A 24,120-nucleotide genomic window follows, 5' to 3' on the forward strand; every position below is an offset into this window, starting at 1 on the left:
CAGGACCTCCAGGGTTATATTCTCAGGATTGCTGCCTGTGCCATGTGCTCATGAGGTGCTAGTGTCCTAGAAAGATCATACAGTTTAATTTGTGACTAAGGAGTTGGTGTAGGAGAGAGGGTGTCATATTTTTGGATCATTGGGCTTTCTTCTACGGATGGAGGGACTTGGACAGAAGAGACGGTTTGCACCTGAACTGGAGGGAGACCAGTATCCTAATGTTGCTAGTGCTGCATGGAGAGGGGGAAGGGGTTTAAACTAGAGTGGCAGGGGGATGGAAACCAGTGCCAGAACAGATAGTGGAAATAGATGAAGTTAGGACTCCAGACAAAGTCAGGAATGAAAAGGTTGAGCATAGTGCAACTAATGTTCTGAGCTGCATACATTTCAGTGCAAGAATTATTTTGGAAAGACAGATGAGCTCAGGGCATGGATCAACACATGGAATTATGATATTGCAGCCATTAGTGAGATTTGAGGGCAGGACTGGCAGCTCAATATTCTGGAGTTCTGTTGTTTTAGACGTGACAGAGTGGGAGGGATTAAAGGGGGATGGATGGCGTTTCTAGTCAAGGAAAATGTCACAGCAGTTCTCAGTTAGGACAGACTGGAAAATTTGTCTATTGAGCCTTTATGGGTGGAACTGAGGAATAAGGAAGGTATGCCCATATTAATTATACTGTACACCACCCAACAGTCCGGGGGATTTAGAGGAAGTAATCTGTAGAGGGATCACATGAAGGATAAGGTTGACTCCCATACAGTAAGAGGACTAGATAGGATAGAGTTTGTGCACAGTTCAAAGTACATTTATTTTCAAATATGTATACATTATACAACCTTGAGATTTGTCTCCTAGCACTCTCCAAACACACACACACGCACATACTTTTTATACTGTACAAAAAGACTTTCTAACACCTCATGTGGAGAATAATAACCACATACTGCCCATATAAAAGAACCCATAATAAAATAATAAAATGATCCATAAAAAAGACCATCAAATACCTAACGTGCATTGAAAAAAAAAATCATGCAAACAGTAACCGCAGACAAATAGGGTTTCTGAACTGAAGCTTGCAGGAGAATCCCAAAGTTCAGCATAGAGCCAAGTAAACATTGTAGAGCACAACCTAAACTGGCCCATACACCACTTCAGGCACTAAGTACCTTGACCTTTTCAAATCTGGCCTGGTGCTTAGCTCTCTGTCCGAACAATGGTTTCTGCTGCTTGGATATGCTGGACTTCACAGCCTCGCAGTCTGTAACTCTCAGTCCAAACATTGTGTTCAGTCGCATTGGTATGCCCTGAGGCCTGGAACACACGGCTTCCATTCGGCCTGTGCCTGACCTTTCACACTCTTCCACACTCTCAGTGACGCTTCCACCGCCTCGACTCGCCACATCGAATTGCCTGCAGGTCCAAAGGGAGGTTACGGACTATTACTTGTGATGATAATTTGCCAGAAAAGCACAGTTAACAAAGTATTTAGCTGCTCTCCTTGTTTCGTTAGCCACCAGCCAGAAGTTGCTGAGGTTCACCAGTGCCATCTTAAACTTTCCACTGAAGTTGGGTGGGACAACTAGAGGTAATGGGTTAAAGGTGAAAGGTGAAAAGTTTAAGGGGAACATGATGGGAAACTTGTTCATTTAGTGGTCCTGAAGGTGTGGAATGAGCTGCCAGGGCAAGTGATACTTGTGAGCTCAATTTCAACATTTAAGAGCAGTTTACATGGACGACAGGGTGGCCATAGTATGTGTGTAGGTTGATTGGACTAGGCAGTTTTAGTGGTTTGGCACAAACTAGATGGGCTGAAGGGCCTGTTTTTGTGCTGTGCTTTTCTATTACTAACTCGCAGAATAAGTGTTACAATGAAAATGAATATTTGGAGGATGCAGTCATCTAAAGCTTTGTATGAAGGCAGTGCATTATCTGCGTTTGATATCTGTGCTGATTTTATTACATTACTAATACACAGTTTTATAGTAATATAGTGGTATTGTGAGTGTTCTAATTTGTTCTGTATTTCATTTAAGTACATAATTTCTCAGTTAAACAATATCTTTTTTTGTATATCTTTTTAACTAATTCCATGAAATTTGAACTAATTGGGGCAGCCACATAATTGGGCCAAAATGTACTGGCCTCATGTGTCCAAATTAACTGGAATCCACTCTTCTATAAATGGTGGTCTCTGAAGCACAGCGGAGTCATTAAAAATCTGATTCACCTGAGGGAAGAAAACCTTCTTCCTAAAAAGAATTGTAGTAGTTAGCTCTTAATTGTCCTTCAGAATAGCTTAGCCAGACTCACAGTTGTACCTCACTTGGCATTGGTCTAGGCACTCCAAATAAAACTCAACTTCATGCTGGATGGGAACCCAACTCCCACAAGGAGTTACTAATTACTAATCAGGGATAGTGTCACAGCAGCAGAAAGAGAGAATGTTGTGGAGGGGTTGTGCACTGAGTCAGTGTGGGTGAAAGGTAGAAACAGTAAAGGAGCAGAGACTCAATAGGAATATCCTAAGACAACCACTGCCCCCCCCCCAGCAACTGAGACATTAGGAAAAAATTGAGAGGCAGATTTTGAAAAGGTGCAAAACTAACAGTGTGATTGTCAAGGGTGACTTTGACCTCCCTGATATTAATTGGCACCTCCTTAATGCAAAAAGTTTAGATGGGGCAGAATTTGTTAGGAGTATCCAGGAGAAAGATTCCTGACACATATGCCATTGACAGGGGAGGCCACAGTGGATCAGGTACAAGGCAATGAACCCGGTCAGGTGACAGATCTCTGGATAGGTGAGCATTTCAGAGGCACTAACCACAACTCCCTGACCTTTACCACAGCCTTGAAGAGGGACAGGAACAGACAGTATGGGCAAGTTTTTAATTGAGGGAGGGGGAAGTTATAATGCTATTAGGTAGGAATTTGGGAGCACAAAATGGGAACTGATGTACTCATGGAAATGTACAACAAAAATATGAAGGTTGTTTAAGGAGCACCTGCAAGGTGTCATCCCATTGAGGCAGGGAAAGGATGGTGGAATGAAGGAAACATGGTTCACAAAAGATGTGGAACATCTAGTCAAGAAGGAAAAAGAAGCTTACTTAAGGTTTAAGGAAGCAAGGATCAGACAGGGCTCCAGAGAGCTACAACGTAACCAGGAAGGAACTTAGGAAAGGTGGAAGGTGACGTGAGAAAGCCTTGACAAGTAGGATTAAGGAAAACGCTGAGGTGCCCTACACGTATGTGAACAACAGGAGGATGCCTACAGTGAAGTAGGACTGATCAGGGGTAGAAGAGGAAACATGTACCTGGAGTCGACGGAAGAAGGGGAGGTACCTAATGAATACTTTGCTTCAATGTTCACCAGGGAATTGGTGTTGATATTGACCATAAGAAATAGGAGCAGAATTAGGCCATATGGCCCATCAAGTCTGCTCTGCCATTTCATTGTGGTGATCCATTTTCTCTCTCAACCCCAATCTCCTGCCTTCTCCTCATAACCTTTCACACCCTGACTAATGAAGAACCTATCAACCTCTGCCTTAAATACACCCAATCACCTCACTATTATGGCCACCTTGTGGTAACGAATTAAACAGATTCACCACCCTCTGACTAAAGAAAGTCCTCATTTCCATTCTAAATGGACGTCCCTCTATTCTGAGGCTGTGCCCTCTAGTCCTAGACTCCCTCACCATAGGAAACATCCTCTTCACATCCACTCTGTCTAGGCCTTTGAAAGCTTTAAATGAAATTCCTCCCTCATTCATCATCAAACAAAACTTTCCATAGGATGTATTTCAGATACTGTACATATATATCATATAGTCATATTTGTCACAAACCTCCACATAATATTTATCTGAGGTATACACTTACAGAAAGGAGAGGAAAGAAAGAACAATCGAAAGAAGAAAACTATGTACAAAGTAGGGAGTGATTTTTTTTTACAACATATTCATTGACTTGTGAGAATAAAATCAGGCCTATGAGGTGTTATGCAGTTAAACTATTTTTTCCAGTACGAATCAAATTGTTCCACTTATGATTAACAGATGCTGTTATCTTCTCCATTTTGTAAATTTCCATTGTAATTTCCATCCATACATTTAAAGTTGGGCTCTCCTGTGATAACCATTTCCTGGTAACCAGCCACCAGCAGTATATTCATGAAATATTTATCTCTTTTCAACCATTCTTGAGGTATATACCCAAAATCTATGGTCTTACTCTCTAAGCAGAAAGCCGTTGATTAGACAATCAAGGTTTCAATAGCTCAGACTCAGCAGAAAGCAGCTGATTGGGCAATTTAGGTCAGGTGACCAAACATTTTGAAAAGCTCAGACATATAAATAGAGGGATAGCTCAAATGAAGCAGCCTGTGGAAAGCGGCTAGAGAGTGACTGGGCCAGTGAAGGAGTGGAGCTTTGAGTCTTTGACTCGAAGAGGCGGAGGACAAGCTTGCTTGCAGTTAGTCTTTACAATGTCTTCTGAGACGGTGATGTGCCTCTCATGTGAGATGTGGCAGTCTTGGGAGAACGCCCCTCTCCCGCAGTGTCACATCTGCCAGAAGTGCATATGTCTGGGTGATCTGGAAGACCATGTAAGGAATCTGGAGCAGCAGCTGGATGACCTTTGACTCATAAGGGAGAATGAGGCAGTCATAGATGAGAGCTACAGGGAGGTAGTCACACCTAGGCTGTCGGAAGCAGGTCATTGGGTGACAGTCAGAGGGGGTAAAGTGAAGGTGAGCAGACAGGTAGTGCAGAGCACCCCTGTAGCCATTCCCCTGATTAATAAGTTTACCGTCCTGGATACTGTTGGCGGGGATGACCGACCAGGGGTGAGCCATGGTGGCAGGGCCTCTGGCACTGAGTCTGACCCGGTGGTGCAGAAGGGTGGGACAGAGAAGAAGAGAGCTGTCGTCATTGGAGACTCCATAGTCAGGGGAGCAGACAGGAGATTTTGTGGACGTGAGAAGGACACCCACATGGTTTGTTGCATCCCGGGTGCCAGGGTCCGGGATGTCTCTGACCGGGTGCACGACACCCTGGTATGAGAGGGAAAGCAACCAGAAGCCGTGATACATTTAGGGACCAACGACATAGGCAGGAAGAGGGATGAGGTCCTGAAGTGTGAGTTTCGGGAACTAGGCAGAAGGCTGAAGAACAGGACCTCAAGGATTGTTCTCAGGATTGCTACCAGTGCTATGTGACAGTGATGGTAAGAATTGGAGGATATGGCAGTTGAATGCGTGGCTAAGAAGTTGGTGCAGGGAGCAGGGTTTTAGATTTTTGGATCATTGGGATCTTTTCTGGGGAAGGTGGGACCTGTACAGATTGGATGGGTTGCACCTGAACTCGAGGGGGAGCAATATCCTTGCAGGTAGGTTTGCTAGCATGGTTCGGGAGGGTTTAAACTAATTTGCAAGGGGATGGGACCCAGAGCAATAAAGCAGTGAAAGAAATGCATGGAGTAAAGCCAGATCTAAATATAGAGAAGCTTTGAGGAAAGAAAAGCAGAATAAACAGTGTAAAGACAGTAAGGTAGAAGGGCTGAAATGTGTGTACCTCAATGCAAGAAGCATCAGGAACAAAGGTGATGAACTGAGAGCTTGGATACATACATGGAATTATGATGTAGTGGCCATTACAGAGACTTGGCTGGCACCAGGGCAGGAATGGATTCTCAATATTCCTGGATTTCAGTGCTTTAAAAGGGATAGAGAGGGCGGAAAAAGGGGAGGAGGGGTGGCATTACTGTTCAAGGATACTATCACAGCTGCAGAAAGGGTGGGTAATGTAGCAGGATCCTCTTTTGAGTCAGTATGGGTGGAATTCAGGAACAGGAAGGGAGCAGTTACTCTATTGGGGGTATTCTATAGGCCCCCTGGTAGCAGCAGAGATACAGAGGAGCAGATTGGGAGGCAGATTTTGGAAAGGTGCAAAAATAACAGGGTTGTTATCATGGGTGACTTTAACTTCCCTAATATTGATTGGCACCTGATTAGTTCCAAGGGTTTAGATGGGGCAGAGTTTGTTAAGTGTGTCCAGGACGGATTCCTGTCACAGTATGTGGACAGGCCGACTAGGGGGAATGCCATACTAGATCTAGTAATAGGTAATGAACCGGGTCAGGTCACAGATCTCTCAGTGGGTAAGCATCTGGGGGACAGTGACCACCACTCCCTGGCCTTTAGCATTATCATGGAAAAGGATAGAATCAGAGAGGACAGGAACATTTTTAATTGGGGAAGAGCAAATTATGAGGCTATAAGGCTAGAACTTGTGGGTGTGAATTGGGATGATGTTTTTGCAGGGAAATGTACCATGGACATGTGGTCGATGTTTAGGGATCTCTTGCAGGATGTTAGGGATAAATTTGTCCCCGTGAGGAAGATAAAGAATGGTAGGGTGAAGGGACCATGGGTGACAAGTGAGGTGGAAAATCTAGTCAGGTGGAAGAAGGCAGCATACATGAGGTTTAGAAAAGCAAGGATCAGATTGGTCTATTGGGGAATATAGGGAAGCAAGAAAGGAGCTTAAGAAGGGGCTGAGAAGAGCAAGAAGGGGGCATGAGAAGGCCTTGGCGAGTAGGGTAAAGGAAAACCCCAAGGCATTCTTCAATTATGTGAAGAAAAAAAGGATGACAGGAGTGAAGGTAGGACCAATTAGAGATAAAGGTGGGAAGATGTGCCTGGAGGCTGTGGAAGTGAGCAAGGTCCTCAATGAATACTTCTCTTTGGTATTCACCAATGAGAGGGAACTTGATGATGGTGAGGACAATATGAATGAGGTTGATGTTCTGGAGCATGTTGATATTAAGGGAGAGGAGGTGTTGGAGTTGTTAAAATACATTAGGACGGATAAGTCCCCATGGCCTGACTGAATATTCCCCAGGCTGCTCCACGAGGCGAGGGAAGAGATTGCTGAGCCTCTGGCTAGGATCTTTATGTCCTTGTTGTCCACGGGAATGGTACCGGAGGATTGGAGGGAGGCGAATATTGTCCCTCTGTTCAAAAAAGGTAGTAGGGATAGTCCGGGTAATTATAGACCAGTGATCCTTACGTCTGTGGTGGGAAAGCTGTTGGAAAAGATTCTTAGAGATCGGATCTCCGGGCATTTAGAGAATCATGGTCTGATCAGGGACAGTCAGCATGGCTTTGTGAAGGGCAGATTGTGTCTAACAAGCTTGATAGAGTTATTTGAGGAGGTGACCAGGCATATAGATGAGGGTAGTGCACTGGATGTGATCTACATGGATTTTAGTAAGGCATTTGACAAGGTTCCACACGGTAGGCTTATTCAGAAAGTCAGAAGGCATGGGATCCAGGGAAGTTTGGCCAGGTGAATTCAGAATTGGCTTGCCTGCAGAAGGCAGAGGGTCATGGTGGAGGGAGTACATTCAGATTGGAGGTTTGTGACTAGTGGTGTCCCACAAGGATCTGTTCTGGGACCTCTACTTTTCGTGATTTTTATTAACGACGTGGATGTGGGGGTAGAAGGGTGGGTTGGCAAGTTTGCAGACGACACAAAGGTTGGTGGTGTTGTAGGTAGCGTAGAGGATTGTCAAAGATTGCAGAGAGTCATTGATAGGATGCAGAAGTGGGCTGAGAAGTGGCAGATGGAGTTCAACCCAGAGAAGTGTGAGGTGGTACACTTTGGAAGGACAAACTCCAAGGCAGAGTACAAAGCAAATGGCAGGATACTTGGGAGTGTGGAGGAGCAGAAGGATCTGGGGGTACATGTCCACAGATTTCTGAAAGTTGCCTCACAGGTGGAAAGGGTAGTTAAGAAAGCTTATGGGGTGTTAGCTTTCATAAGTCGAGGGATAGAGTTTAAGAGTCGTGATGTAATGATGCAGCTCTTTAAAACTCTGGTTAGGCCACACTTGGAGTACTGTGTCCAGTTCTGATCGCCTCACTATAGGAAGGATGTGGAAGCATTGGAAAGGGTACAGAGGAGATTTACCAGGATGCTGCCTGGTTTAGAGAGTATGCATTATGATCAGAGATTAAAGGAGCTAGGGCTTTACTCTTTGGAGAGAAGGAGGATGAGAGGAGACATGATAGAGGTGTACAAGATAATAAGAGGAATAGATAGAGTGGATAGCCAGCGCCTCTTCCCCAGGGCACCACTGCTCAATACAAGAGGACATGGCTTTAAGGTAAGGTGTGGGAAGTTCAAGGGGGATATTAGAGGAAGGTTCTTTACTCAGAGAGTGGTTGGTGCATTGTATGCACTGCCTGAGTCAGTGGTGGAGGCAGATACACTAGTGAAGTTTAAGAGACTACTAGACAGGTATATGGAGGAATTTAAGGTGGGGGCTTATATGGGGGGCAGGGTTTGAGGGTTGGCACAACACTGTGGGCCGAAGGGCCTGTACTTTGCTGTACTATTCTATGTATTTCACATTTAAAGATGTCTTGTAGGGCATTGTGCATCCCACTCCAATAGTCTTTGATAACGAGACATTCCCAGAAAATATGATAATGGTTTGCATTTTGATTTCCACAATTTCTCCAGCAAACACGGAGGTTACTATCATAATGGGATTTCTGAGAGGGTATAATAAAATATCTTATCAAGTTTTTCCACCCAAACTCCCTCCATTTCTGTGAATTGGTATACTTCTATTGATACCTCCATATTATTGTCCAGTCTTCCTCGATATTATTATCCCTCCTTCCTTCTCCCATTTTGTTTTAATGTATGAAGTGGAATGTGTTTTAAGATTTGACAAACCCTTGTACACGCTTGAAATTATTCTACTACCATTGTCTGAATTATATGCTTTTTTAAATAGCTCTATCAAGCATGTACTTGCCTTGGTTACATTTTTAACCATACTATTAATATACTGTCACATCTGTAAATATCAATAAAAGTCTTGTTTTCCTAATAAGTGTTTCTCTTTGAGCATTCCAAAACTGAACAGTGTTCCTTCTTTCATTATATTGCAAATAGCTGTTATCCCTTTAGCTGTCCAGTCCTTAAATTTAGCATCCAGTTTATTCGGCATAAAATCCGAGTCATATGCACACCATTTAAGAATTGCAATGTCTCTCTCTAGTTTATATTCTTTTATAATAGTTTTCCATATTTTAAGAGTCCATTTCACCCACGGGTTGTCAATATTATTTATGTAACTCCGTAGGTTGTTATCAGACAAAATTGCCTGTGTGGGGATGGAAAGTATCCTCTCCTAATGTTTTTCCATTGAGCATCATATGATGGATTGCACCAGCAAATCACAGCTCCAACTGTGCTGCAAAATAGTAATCTCTACGAGAAGGTAGGCCCCATCTCCCCTTTTCCTTGGCTAATTGCAAAGTTTTGAGACAGACTTTAGGCCTTTTACCTTGCCATATATATCTTGATTGCATCTTGTTCCATTCATTGAATTGATTTTGGTTAACCTCTATTGGTAGGGTCTGAAAGAGATATAGTAGTCTGAGCAGTATATTCATTTTAATAGATTCAATCCTTGAACTGAGACTAAGAAAAGGAATTAGGTTCCATCTTGTTGTATCTTCCTTAATTTTTTATATATAGGCTGTTAGTTGCATTCTGATAATTTTGCCGAATCTTTTGGCATAATGCGGACATTCCACCCTGCAAAAACTCATTTCGGGGAGGTAGCACCATCAATTTGCGGGAGACTCCCGGAACTTGTGGGAGAGGTGGGATGTCTGCAATAGAGTAGCTCCTTAGCAGCTAGCCAGCTAGTTTAAATAATGTTAGCTATGCTAATGAATGAATGACACCTGTTAAACCCACCTCAACATGTCTTTTACAGTCTTAACCCACCATGGGCAATAGAAAAGTCACTGTTGCAAACAGTGCAGCAAGCAACACTGTCATTATTTTTGACCCCTATTAGGCAGGGGTACACTTTAGTGTAGTCGGGGGTGACGTACATTTTATATTTCCTTTTTTAGGAACACTCTGCCATGGCGCGCGCTCTCTCTCTCCCTCATGGTCGCGCTCGCTCTCGCTCACACTCTATCTCACGCTTGCTCACTCTCAAAAAAATTGATTTCCTGGATATTGTATATAATTTGCGGGCATCAGGGAGGCACTATCAATATGCAGGAGACTCCCGGAACTTCCTGGAGGGGTGGGATGTCTGATAATGATGCCCAAACATTTGACAGACTCTGTTCGCCATGCCCAAGGATATTTGTTTTCAATTTCTCTTGGTGGGCTATAGTTATATGAAAGTAGTTGGGTTTTATCTATGTTGATCTTATATCCTGATAATTGGCCGTATTGTTCAAAGGATTGCATCAATTTAGGTAAAGAGTATGTTGGTTGCCCTAGATAGATCAAAATGTCATCTGTGTAACAGGCCAATTTATGTTCTGTCCTTTTAATAGTAATTCCCCTGATATCTTCATTTTGTCTGATGTGTTGAGCTAATGGTTCCAGATATAATGCGAGGAGTAGCGGTGACCATGCACAACCTTGTCTCGTGCCCCTTTCTAGGGTAAAACTATTAGATAAATATCCATTGATTTTAATCCTAGCAGTAGGATTGTCATATAGTGCCTGTATAGTTTTAATAATTGGGACCATGCTAGAATCAAGTGATTCTTGAAAGATCATGTCCAATGCATCCCTTATCTAGTCAGCAACCTCTTTCAGGACTCCAGGATGTAGTCCATCTGGCCCAGGTGACTAATCCACCTTAAGACCTTTCAGTTTGCCTAGCACCACTTCCTTTTCCCTCCATACCTCTCCCATCCAAATTTCTCTTAAGTGCTGCAATCAAAACAACTTCAACCAAGAAAGTCAAAGTACCTCCGTTTGGCATTCGGTGGCATTGTTACAGTATTAGGAAACCATGGGGCATAGGAACAGCCCTTTTGCCCTGTTGTTGAGCTGAAATTAAGCTAATGATGCCTAATCCCTCCAGTCTGCATACAGTCCATTTCCCTCCATTGACGGCAAGCTGGCCGATAATATAAAGCAAAGTTACTAAAGGTTTTTTCAGTTATATAAAGAATAAAAGGGAGGTGAGAGTTGATACTGGACCACTGGAAAATGATGCTGGTGAAGTAGTAATAGGGGACAAAGAAATGGCAAATGGAAGTTAATGTGGAAAACACAAGCTGTATGCCAGAGGGCCGTGAGTGTCAGGGAGCAGGAGTGAGTGCCATTGCTGTTACAAAGGACAAAGTACTAGGCAAACTGAAAGGTCTTAAATTGGATAAGTCACCTGGACCAGACTGACTACATCCCAGAGTCCTGAAAAAGGTTGCTGAAGAGATAACAGATCTTTCAAAAATTACTTGATTCTGGCATGGTCCTGGAGGACTGGAAAATTGCAAATGTCGCTCCACTCTTTAAGAACAGAGGAAGGCAAAAAAGAGGAGTCCTTTTTAGTTTGCTCCCCTCACCACCTCTCGCTGTCCATTACCCATGTCTGCACTGCACAGTAAACACTTCAAACCACTTTTTACAATGCTGGTTATATTCTGAATAAAAGCACATATTTATGCACATTTCATTCCATAATCGGTCCTTCATGCACATTTCATTCCATATCAGTCCCGGTCAGGGAGAGTGAGGAGTTGATAGAGAGGAGTTACAGGCAGGTGGTCAAACCGGGGCCACGGGAGGCAGAAGGGGAAGAGTCAGGTACTAGAGAGTACCCCAGTGGCTGAGCCCGTTTGAGTACTGTTGGGGGGGACAGCTTACCTGGGGGAAGCGACAGTAGCTGTGCCTCTGGCACTGAGTCCGGCCCTGTAGCTCAGTAAGGATAGGGAAAGGAAGAGGAGGGCAGTAGTAATAGGGGACTCGATAGTAAGGGGGTCAGATAGGCGATTCTGTGGATGCAGTCCAGAGACCCGGATGGTAGTTTGCCTCCCTGGTGCCAGGGTCTGGGATATTTCTGATCGTGTCCAAGATATCCTGAAGTGGGAGGGTGAGGAGCCAGAGGTCGTGGTACATAGACATAGGCAGGAAAAGGGATGAGGTCCTGAAAGGAGAATATAGGGAGTTAGGAAGGGAGTTGAGAAAAAGAACTGCAAAGGTAGTAATCTCGGGATTACTGCCTGTGCCACGCGACAGTGAGAGTAGGAATGCAATGAGGTGGAGGATAAATGCGTGGCTGAGGGATTGGAGCAGGGGGCAGGGATTCAAGTTCTTGGATCATTGGGACCTCTTTTGGCACAGGTGTGACCTGTACAAAAAGGATGTGTTACACTTAAATCCTAGGGGGACCAATATCCTGGCGGGGAGATTTGCGAGGACTACTGAGGTGACTTTAAACTAGAATGGTTGGGGGCTGGGAATCAAATTAAAGAGACTAGGAGAGAGGAGGTTAGTTCACAACAGGGGGATGGGAACAAGTGCAGAGAGACAGAGGGGTGTAAAATGAGGGTAGAAGCAAAAAGTAGTAAGGTGAAAAGTAAAAGTGGCAGGCCGGCAAATTCAGAGCAAAAATCAAAGAGGGCCACTTTTCAACATAACTGTATAAGTGTTGTAAAAGCAAGCCTGAAGGCTTTGTGTGTCAATGCAAGGAGCATTCGTAACAAAGTGGATGAATTAAAAGTACAGATTGTTATTAATGAATATGATATAGTTGGGATCACAGAGACATGGCTCCAGGGTGACCAAGGATGGGAGCTGAACATTCAGGGATATTCAATATTCAGGAGGGATAGACATGAAAGAAAAGGAGGTGGGGTAGCATTGCTGGTTAGAGAGGAGATTAATGCAATAGAAAGGAAGGACATTAGCCGGGAGGATGTGGAATCGATATAGGTAGAGCTGCATAACACTAAGGGGCATAAAACGCTGGTGGGAGTTGTGTACAGGCCACCTAACAGTAGTAGTGAGGTTGGGGATGGCATTAAACAGGAAATTAGAAATGCGTGCAATAAAGGAACAGCAGTTATAATGGGTGACTTCAATCTACATATAGATTGGGTGAACCAAATTGGTAAGGGTGCTGCGGAAGAGGATTTCTTGGAATGTATGCGGGATGGTTTTTTGAACCAACATGTCGAGGAACCAACTAGAGAGCAGGCCATTCTAGACTGGGAATTGAGCAATAAGGAAGGGTTAATTAGCAATCTTGTTGTGAGAGGCCCCTTGGGTAAGAGTGACCATAATATGGTGGAATTCTTCATTAAGATGGAGAGTGACATAATTAATTCAGAAACAAAGGTTCTGAACTTAAAGAAGGGTAACTTTGAAGGTATGAGATGTGAATTAGCTAAGATAGACTGGCAAATGATACTTAAAAGGTTGACGGTGGATATGCAATGGCAAGCATTTAAAGATCGCATGGATGAACTACAACAATTGTTCATCCCAGTTTGACAAAAGAATAAATCAGGGAAGGTAGTGCACCCGTGGCTGACAAGGGAAATTAGGGATAGTATCAATTCCAAAGAAGAAACATACAAATTAGCCAGAAAAAGTGGCTCACCTGAGGACTGGAAGAAATTCAGAGTCCAGCAGAGGAGGATAAAGGGCTTAATTAGGAAAGGGAAAAAAGATTATGAGAGAAAGCCGGCAGGGAACATAAAAACTGACTGTAAAAACTTTCATAGATATGTGAAAAGAAAAAGATTGGTTAAGACAAATGTAGGTCCCCTACAGACAGAAACAGATGAATTGATTATGGGGAACAAGGACATGGCAGACCAATTGGATAACTACTTTGGTTCTGTCTTCACTAAGGAGGACATAAATAATCTTTCGGAAATAGTAGGGGACAGAGGGTCCAGTGAGATGGAGGAACTGAGGGAAATACATGTTAGTAGGGAAGTGGTGTCAGGTAAATTGAAGGGATTAAAGGCAGGTAAATCCCCAGGGCCAGATGGTCTGCATCCCAGAGTGCTTAAGGAAGTAGCCCAAGAAATAGTGGATGCATTAGTGATAATTTTTCAAAACTCTTTAGATTCTGGATTAGTTCCTGAGGATTGGAGGGTGGCTAATGTAACCCCGCTTTTTAAAAAAGGAGGGAGAGAGAAACCAGGGAATTATAGGCCGGTTAGCCTAACATCGGTGGTGGGGAAAATGCTAGAGTCAGTTATCAAAGATGTGATAACAGCACATTTGGAAAGCGGTGAAATCACCGGACAAAGTCAGCATGGATTTGTGAAAGGAAAATCATGTCTGAAGAATCTCATAGAATTTTTTGAGGAGGTAACTAGTAGAGTGGATAGGGGAAAACCAGTGGATGTGGTATATTTGGATTTTCAGAAGGCTTTTGACAAGGTCCCACACAGGAGATTAGTGTGCAAACTTAAAGCACACGGTATTGGAGGTATGGTATTGATATGGGTAGAGAATTGGTTGGCAGACAGGAAGCAAAGAGTGGGAATAAACGGGACCTTTTCAGAATGGCAGGCAGTGACTAGCGGGGTACCTCAAGGCTCAGTGCTGGGACCCCAGTTGTTTACAATATATATTAATGACTTAGATGAGGGAATTAAATGCAGCATCTCCAAGTTTGCGGATGACACGAAGCTGGGCGGCAGTGTTAGCTGTGAGGAGGATGCTAAGAGGATGCAGGGTGACTTGGATAGGTTAGGTGAGTGGGCAAATTCATGGCAGATGAAATTTAATGTGGATAAATGTGAGGTTATCCACTTTGGTGGCAAAAACAGGAAAACAGATTATTATTTGAATGGTGGCCGATTAGGAAAAGGGGAGGTGCAACGAGACCTGGGTGTCATTATACACCAGTCATTGAAAGTGGGCATGCAGGTACAGCAGGTAGTAAAAAAGGCGAATGGTATGCTGGCATTCATAGCAAGAGGATTCGAGTACAGGAGCAGGGAGGTACTACTGCAGTTGTACAAGGCCTTGGTGAGACCACGCCTGGAGTATTGTGTGCAGTTTTGGTCCCCTAATCTGAGGAAAGACATTCTTGCCATAGAGGGAGTACAAAGAAGGTTCACCAGATTGATTCCTGGGATGGCAGGACTTTCATATGATGAAAGACTGGATCGAGTAGGCTTATACTTGTTGGAATTTAGAAGATTGAGGGGGGATCTTATTGAAACGTATAAAATCCTAAAGGGATTGGACAGGCTAGATGCAGGAAGATTGTTCCCAATGTTGGGGAAGTCCAGAACGAGGGGTCACAGTTTGAGGATAAAGGGGAAGCCTTTTAGGACCGAGATTAGAAAAAACATCTTCACACAGAGAGTGGTGAATCTGTGGAATTCTCTGCCACAGGAAACAGTTGAGGCCAGTTCATTGGCTATATTTAAGAGGGAGTTAGATATGGCCCTTGTGGCTAAAGGGATCAGGGGGTATGGAGGGAAGGCTGGTACAGGGTTCTGAGTTGGATGATCAGCCATGATCATACTGAATGGTGGTGCAGGCTCGAAGGGCCAAATGGCCTACTCCTGCACCTATTTTCTATGTTTCTATGTTTAACCTCTAACTTTACTTTTATAGAATTCTTTATAATTGATGAATGTGTTTTTGTTGCATGTCGCACCCTCACCAACACAGCACAGCAAATTCCTAACATATGTAAATGTAAATGGCAAATCAAGTTGATCCTGATTAGCAATGATTCAGGTTTTCTACTGTGTTGTGTGAAAACGCTTGTGCTAGGCGATATTTCTTAACCATCTAGAATGCTTGCTTTGGTTGCTAGTTTTAATAAGCACTCACTGACCTCATTTTGATGAATAAAGAATTGGTCCATGCCCCTCCCCGGAATAACCTGTTAAGCATTATGTTTGAAGCAGTAAGAGGATAATGAGAATTATTCATTTGACCTTGAATACAAGGAGAGTTAGATAGTATTTTTATTTTTTTATAAACTCTCTATAATTCATCGGTATGGGTTGATTTGGAAATCATGAAACATATTTTGGATATGTAATCTGAATACACAAGGTAAAAATGTGTACATTTCATTCTATGTTCTACTATTTATTTTTAAACTGGAATTCTTGCAGTCAATTTTAATCTGTTGAACAATTCTATCATATTTTTGCTGCTGAGACCAAGATGAAGAAAAATTACTCTGAATGGCATCTTATGGGCTTTGAGCAAATTATTTTATATAGTTCATATCGTACATTTTACACTCAAGTTCCTCCTCTCTATTAATTTTATTTGAATCTGTGGAGGTGAATCCCACCACACTCACCCTTGCAAACTGTCCTGTGTTCAGGTTTATTTGCTTGTGTGCTCAGAGACGACAGGAGATTGGACATGGGAATATTAGCCAAGAGTGTTCAAGACAGTATGTTTTAGGCACCTTTCCCACATTTTGTAGGGTGAGCAGAGAGAATCCTAATAAGGATTACTTAGTTCTGGCTGCAGGTACTGAACTTACACACATCTTGTGTGCTGAGAGACCATCTTATACACAGAGTATGGCAGAGTACAGCACAGGAACAGGCCCTTCAGCTCGGCATGCTGTGCCAAACCAGCTAAAGAGCAAATCAAAAACACTAATGCCTCCTACCTACACATGTGCATATCCCTCTTTCTTCCTTACTTCAATGTGCCTATCCAAACATCTCTTAAAAGCCTGTAATCTATTTGCCACTACCACCATACCAGGCAGTACATTCCAGGTATCCATCACTCTCTGAATAAAAACACTTACCCCTCACATCTCCCTTCAACCTACGCCCTCTCATGCTCTCCGGTATTAGAAATTTCAACCCTGGAAAACACATATTCCCTGTTTACTCTACCTATGCCTCTCATAACCTCACAAACCTCTATCATATCTCCCCTCAGCCTCTCCCACTCCAGAGAGAGCATAGAACATAGAACAGTACAGCACAGTACAGGCCCTTCGGCCAACAATGTTGTGCCGACCCTCAAACCCTGCCTTCCATATAAGCCCCCACCTTAGATTCCTCCATATACCTGTCTAGTAGTCTCTTAAACTTCACTAGTGTATCTGCCTCCACCACTGACTCAGGCAGTGCATTCCACGCACCAACTACTCTCTGAGTAAAAAACCTTCCTCCAATATCCCCCTTGAACTTCCCACCCCTTACCTTAAAGCCATGTCCTCTTGTATTGAGCAGTGGTGCCCTGGGGAAGAGGCGCTGGCTATCCACTCTATCTATTCCTCTTATTATCTTGTACACCTCTATCATGTCTCCTCTCATCCTCCTTCTCTCCAAAGAGTAAAGCCCTAGCTCCCTTAATCTCTGATCATAATGCATACTTTCTAAACCAGGCAGCATCCTGGTAAATCTCCTCTGTACCCTTTCCAATGCTTCCACATCCTTCCTATAGTAAGATGACCAGAACTGGACACAGGACTCCAAGTGTGGCCTAACCAGAGTTTTATAGAGCTGCATCATTACATCGCGACTCTTAAACTCTATCCCTCGACTTATGAAAGCTAACACCCCATAAGCTTTCTTAACTACCCTATTCAGCTGCGAGGTAACTTTCAGGGATCTGTGGATATGTACCCCGAGATCCCTCTGCTCCTCCACACTACCAAGTATCCTGCCATTTACTTTGTACTCTGCCTTGGAGTTTGTCCTTCCAAAGTATACCACCTCACACTTCTCCGGATTGAACTCCATCTGCCACTTCTCAGCCCACTTCTGCATCCTATCAATGTCTCTCTGCAATCTTTGACAATCCTCTACACTATCTAAAACACCACCAACCTTTGTGTCGTCTGCAAACTTGCCAACCCACCCTTCTACCCCCACATCCACGTCGTTAATAAAAATCACAAAAAGTAGAGGTCCCAGAACAGATCCTTGTGGGACACCACTAGTCACAATCCTCCAATCTGAATGTACTCCCTCCACCACCACCCTCTGCCTTCTGCAGGCAAGCCAATTCTGAATCCACCTGGCCAAACTTCCCTGGATCCCATGCCTTCTAACTTTCTGGATAAGCCTACCGTGTGGAACCTTGTCAAATGCCTTACTAAAATCCATACAGATCACATCCAGTGCACTACCCTCATCTATATGCCTGGTCACCTCCTCAAAGAACTCTATCAAGCTTGTTAGACACGATCTGCCCTTCACAAAGCTATACTGACTGTCCCTGATCAGACCATGATTCTCTAAATGCCTATAGATCCTATCTCTAAGAATCTTTTCCAACAGCTTTCCCACCACAGACATAAGGCTCACTGGTCTATAGTTACCTGGACTATCCCTACTACCTTTTTTGAGCAAGGGAACAACACTCGCCTCCCTCCAATCCTCCGGTACCATTCCCATGGACAACGAGGACATAAAGATCCTAGCCAGAAGCTCAGCAATCTCTTCTCTTGCCTCGTGGAGCAGCCTGGGGAATATTCCGTCAGGCCATGGGGACTTATCTGTCCTAATGTATTTTAACGACTCCAACACCACCTCTCCCTTAATATCAACATGCTTCAGAACATCAACCTCACTCATATTGTCCTCACCATCATCAAGTTCCCTCTCATTGGTGAATACCGAAGAGAAGTATTCATTGAGGACCTCGCTCACTTCCACAGCCTCCAGGCACATCTTCCCACCTTTATCTCTAATTGGTCCTACCTTCACTCCTGTCATCTTTTTTTTCTTCACATAATTGAAGAATGCCTTGGGGTTTTCCTTTACCCTACTCGCCAAGGCCTTCTCATGCCCCCTTCTTGCTCTTCTCAGCCCCTTCTTAAGCTCCTTTCTTGCTTCCCTATATTCCTCAATAGACCCATCTGATCCTTGCTTTTCTAAACCTCATGTATGCTGCCTTCTTCCACCTGACTAGATTTTCCACCTCACTTTCACCCATGGTTCCTTCACTCTACCATTCTTTATCTTCCTCACCGGGACAAATTTATCCCTTACATCCCGCAAGAGATCTCTAAACCCAAGTGTATCCAGCCTCTCATGATATCACATGCCCTCGAAACCAGCCAGCATCCTGGTAAACCCCTGTTGCACCCTCTCCAAAGTCTCAATATCCAGTGGAGGGGGGGGGGGCGACCAGATGTGCCTGAACTAGTGTTTTATAAAGTTGCAACGTAACCTCTTGACTTTTGAACTCAATGCCTTGACTAATAAAAGCAAGTATTCTTAACCACCTTATGAACCACAATATAAATCCTCCAGTAATAGACTGGAGATTGCTGGATTAATGAGTCCTGTCTTTGTCAATGCAAGTGCATTGCTCTGGGGCATGGCTCTTCGAATGCATCTGGTTTCACCCGTCACCCTCTAGACCATACCCCACCTTCTTATTCTGTCGTCTTCCCCCTTCCTTTCATAAGACCATTAGACCATAAGACATAGGAGCAGAATTAGGCCATTCAGCCCATCTGAATAGTGGGGTCTGCTCCACCATTCTATTATGGCTGAACCCAGATCCCATTCAACCCCTTACATATGCCTCACCATATCCTTTGATTCCCTGACCAATCAAGGAACTATCAATTTGCACCATAAATATACTAACGGACTTGGACTTCACCACTTCACCACAGTCTGTTGTAGACCATTCCACAGATTCACTATTCTCTCACTATAAAAAAAAAATTCTCCTTACCTCTGTTATGCTCTGTACTGCAGCATAAAAGCCAGGACCAACAGGCTCTGGGACAGCTTCTTCCACCAGGCCATCAGACTGATTTATTCATGCTGATACAATTGTATTTCTATGTTATATTGACTATCCTGTTGTACATAATATTTATTACACATTACTATAACTGTACTTTGCACATTTGAAACAAAGATTTTTACTCCTCATGTAAATGAAGGCTGTAAGTAATAAAGTCAATTCAATTCAAAAGATCAGCCCACAGTTTTGAGGCTGTACCCTCTAGTTCTAGATATATCCTGTCCACTTCCACCCTATCTAGACCTTTCAACTTTCGGTAGGTTTCATAGAAACATAGAAAACCTACAGCACAATACAGGCCTTTCGGCCCACAAAGTTGTGCCAAACATGTCCCTACCTTAGAAATTACTAGTGTTACCCATAGCCCTCTATTTTTCTAAGCTCCATGTACCTATCCAAAAGTCTCTTAAAAGACCCTATCGTATCCGCCTCCACCACCCTTGCTGGCAGCCCATTCCATGCACTCACCATTCTCTGCGTAAAAAACTTACCCCTGACATCTCCTCTGTACCTACTTCCAAGCACCTTAAACCTGTGCCCTCTTATGGCAGCCATTTCAGCCCTGGGAAAAAGCCTCTGACTATCCACACAATCAATGCCTCTCATCATCTTATACACCTCTATCGGGTCACCTCTCATCCTCTGTCACTCCAAGGAGGAAAGGCCGTGTTCACTCAACCTATTCTCATAAGGCATGCTGCCCAATCCAGGCAACATCCTTGTAAATCTCCTCTGCACCCTTCCTGTGGTTTCCACATCCTTCCTGTAGTGAGGCGACCAGAACTGAGCACAGTACTCCAAGTGGGTTCTGACCAGGGTCCTATATAGCTGCAATATTACTTCTCCACTCCTAAATTCAATTCCATGACTGATGAAGGCCAATACGCTGTATGCCTTCTTAACTAGAGTCAACCTGCGCAGCTGCTTTGAGCTTCCTATGGACTGGGACCCCAAGATCCCTCTGATCCTCCACACTGCCAAGCGTCTTACCATTAATACTATATTCTGCCATCATATTTGACCTACCAAAATGAACCACCTCACACTTATCTGGGTTGAACTCCATCTGCCACTTCTCAGCCCAGTTTTGCATCTTATCAATGTCCCGCTGCAACCTCTGACAGCCCTCTACACTATCCACAACACTCCCAACCTTTGTGTCATCAGCAAACTTACTAACCCATCCCTCCACTTCCTCATCCAGCTCATTTATAAAAATCATGAAGAGTAAGGGTCCCAGAACAGATCCCCGAGGCACACCATTGATCACAGACTTCTATGCAGAATAAGACCCGTCTACAACCACTCTTTGCCTTCTGTGGGCAAGCCAGTTCTGGATCCACAAAGCAATGTCCCCTTGGATCCCATGCCTCCTTACTTTCTCAATAAGCCTTGCATGGGGTACCTTATTAAATCCCTTGCTGAAATCCATATACATTACATCTACTGCTCTTCCTTCATCAATATATTTTGTCACATCCGGCGTATGGGGTGTCAGGGAGGTGTAGCACCTCTGGTGGGGGAGCATATTGCATCCTTTTCAGGGCGGTTTGTTCACCTTTGGTCTCCACCTGGCACTCAGCTCTCACCTGTGGCTGTTTGCATGTGACAACGGCCACACCCGGGCAACAGCTTCGACAAGCCAGCTAAACCAGGTGAAGGTAGCCTACGAGTCTCAATCCCTCAGTGAGATAGGGAGTTGTCTATCCCAGCATATGAAGACAGACTCCGGTGGATTGAGCGGACGAGACCAATGGAAGGTCCAACAGTCAAGAAAACGGTCTCTGCAAACGTCGTGGAACGCGTAGAGCACGACAAGACACAGAAGATGATCTGGTCATCCACTGTGCCTATTCCCATCTCCAGCTGTCTCCACTCTTGTCTTGCCACTGGATCAAGATTGGAATTGGGAAGAGAGTGAGGCTGATGCTGTGCAACTCTCACTCACTTAAATCCTAATCAAGTGCTGGTCTTGACACCAAAAATCAGCCGGCTGGTGGTGTAGTGGCATCAGCGCTGGACTTTGGGGCGAGAACTCCCGAGTTCGAATCTGGCTGGCTCCCTTGTATGCTCTCCATCCGTGCTGGGTTGAGCGTCAAGCTAGCAACTCGACCTCGTAAAAAGTAGTAATTGTGACGAGGTCTTCATCGATGATGGTGATGATGGACGAACCTTAGTCACATCCTCAAAAAATTCAATCAGGCTCATAAGGCACGACCTTCCCTTGACAAAGCTCTGCTGACTAATCCTAATCATATTATACCTCTCCAAATGTTCATAAATCCTGCCTCTCAGGATCTTTTCCATCAACTTACCAACCACTGAAGTAAGACTCACTGGTCTATAATTTCCTGGGCTATCTTTACTCCCTTTCTTGAATAAGGGAACCCTCCAATCCTCCGGAACCTCTCCTGTCCCCATTGATGATGCAAAGATCATCGCCAGAGGCTCAGCAATCTCCTCCCTCACCTCCCACAGTAGCCTGGGTTACATCTCATCCGGTCCCAGTGAATTATCCAACTTGATGCTTTCCAAAAGCTCCAGCACATCCTCTTTTTTAATGAGATCCCCACGCATTCCAGCGAGTACAGGCCCAAAGCTGCCAAATGCTCCCCTTCATTCTCTGAATCATCCATGTGAACCTCCTCTGGACTCTCTCCAATGACAATACATCCTTTCCGAGATATGGTGCCCAAAACTGTTGACAATACTCCAAGTGTGTCCTGACTAGTGTCTTATCTCCTTGCCTTTATATTCAATACCCTTGAAATAAATGCCAACATTGCATTTGCCTTCTTTGCCACAGACTCAACCTGTGCCAACCTTTTCTTCATTTAGATAATAGTTTGCTCTATTGTTCCTTTTACCCAATTGCATTATCATGCATTTCCCAACATTGTATTACATCTGCCACTTTTTTGCCCATTCTTCCAATTTGTCTAATCCTGCTGCAATCTCATTGCTCCCTCAATACTACCTACCCCTCTGCAACCTTTGCCACAAAGCCATCAATTCCATTATCTAAATCATCGATAAATGTGAAAAGTAGTGGTCCCAACACTGAACCCTGAAGAATACCACTAGTCACTGGCTGCCAACCTGAGAAGGCCCTCTTTATTCTCACTCACCGTCTCCTGCCTTTCAGCCATTCACCTATCCATGCCAGTATCTTTCCTGTAACACCACAGGATTTTATCTTGTTAAGCAGCCTCATGTGTGGCACCTTATCTAATGCCTTCTGAAAATCCAAGTATATGACATCTATTGCCTCTCCTTTATCACTTCCTCAAAGAACTCTTAACAGATTTGTCAGACAAGGTTTCCCTTTACAGAAACTATGCTGACTTTGACTTATTTTATCATAGTCTCTAAGTACCCCAAAACCTCATCCTTAATAATAGACTCCAACACTTTTCCAACCATTAAGGTTAGGCTAACTGGCTACTTTATTTTGCTTTCCTCCCTTTTTAAAGACTGGAGTGACAGTTGCAAATGTCCATACCTTCAGGACCATACCAGAATCAAGGTACTTGAAAGATCAAGACCAGTGTCTGTTATCTCTTTAGCAACCTCTCTCGGGACTCTGAGTTGTAGTCCATCTGGTCCAGATGACTTATCCAACTTAAGACTTTTGAGTTTGCCTGGCACTTTTTCCTTTGTAATAGCAATGGCACTCACTCCTGCGCCCTGATACTCATGGACCACTGGCACACTGCTTGTGTCTTTCACAGTGAAGACTAATGCAAAATACCCATTAAGTTCACCTGCCATTTCTTTGTTCCTATTACCAACTCACCAGCATCATTTTCCAATGGGCCAATATCAACTCTCACCTCACTTTTCTCTTTATATAACTGTTAAAGACTTTTAGTATCTTTTATATTATTGGCTAGTTTGCCCTCTTATTTCATTTTTTCCCTTCTTATAGCTTTCTTAGTTGCCTTTTGTTGAATTTTAAACACTTCCCAATCATCCAACTTCCCACTCACTTTTGCTACCTTATATTCCTTTTCTTTGGCTTTTATGCAGTTCTTAACTTCCCTTGTCAGCCACGGTTGCCTACCCCTTTCATTTGAGAACTCCCTTCTCTGTGGGACATATCTTTCCTGCGCCTTGTGAACTATTCCCAGAAACTTCAGCCATCTCTGCTCTGCTGTCATTCCTGCCAGTATCCTCCCCCAATCTTGGGAAATCTTCTTTTTCATGCCCCTGTAATTCCCTTCATTCCACTGCAAAACTGATACTCATGACTTACGTTTTTCTCTCTCAAATTGCAGTATTCAATCATATTCTGATCACTGCCTCCTAAAAGTTCCTTTTACATTAAGCTCTCTAATAAGATTTGGGTTATTGCACAACATCCAATCTAAGGTAGCCTTTCCCCAAGTAGGCTCAAGCACAAGCAGCTCGAAAAAGCCATCTCACAGGCATTCAACAAATTCTCTCTCTTGCTATCTGACACCAATTTGATTTTCCCAATCCCCTTGTATACTGAATCCTGCATTACAATTGCATCATTACATGCCTATTCCAGTT

General features: G+C 43.8%; 1 protein-coding gene across 1 annotated transcript in view; it reads right to left on the bottom strand.

Annotated features, from left to right (window-relative positions):
* Positions 1–1,078: 1,078 nt before the first annotated feature.
* ift122 (intraflagellar transport 122 homolog (Chlamydomonas)) overlaps positions 1,079–24,120 on the bottom strand; it is a 191,326-nt gene continuing 168,284 nt past the window's right edge. The window contains exon 29 of the mRNA XM_063067746.1: positions 1,079–1,417. Coding sequence (XP_062923816.1) covers positions 1,376–1,417 — 42 coding nt within the window. The 3' untranslated portion in view covers positions 1,079–1,375. The remainder of the gene's footprint in view (positions 1,418–24,120) is intronic.

Source organism: Mobula hypostoma, chromosome 15, assembly GCF_963921235.1.
Source record: "Mobula hypostoma chromosome 15, sMobHyp1.1, whole genome shotgun sequence".
NCBI lineage: Eukaryota > Metazoa > Chordata > Chondrichthyes > Myliobatiformes > Myliobatidae > Mobula > Mobula hypostoma.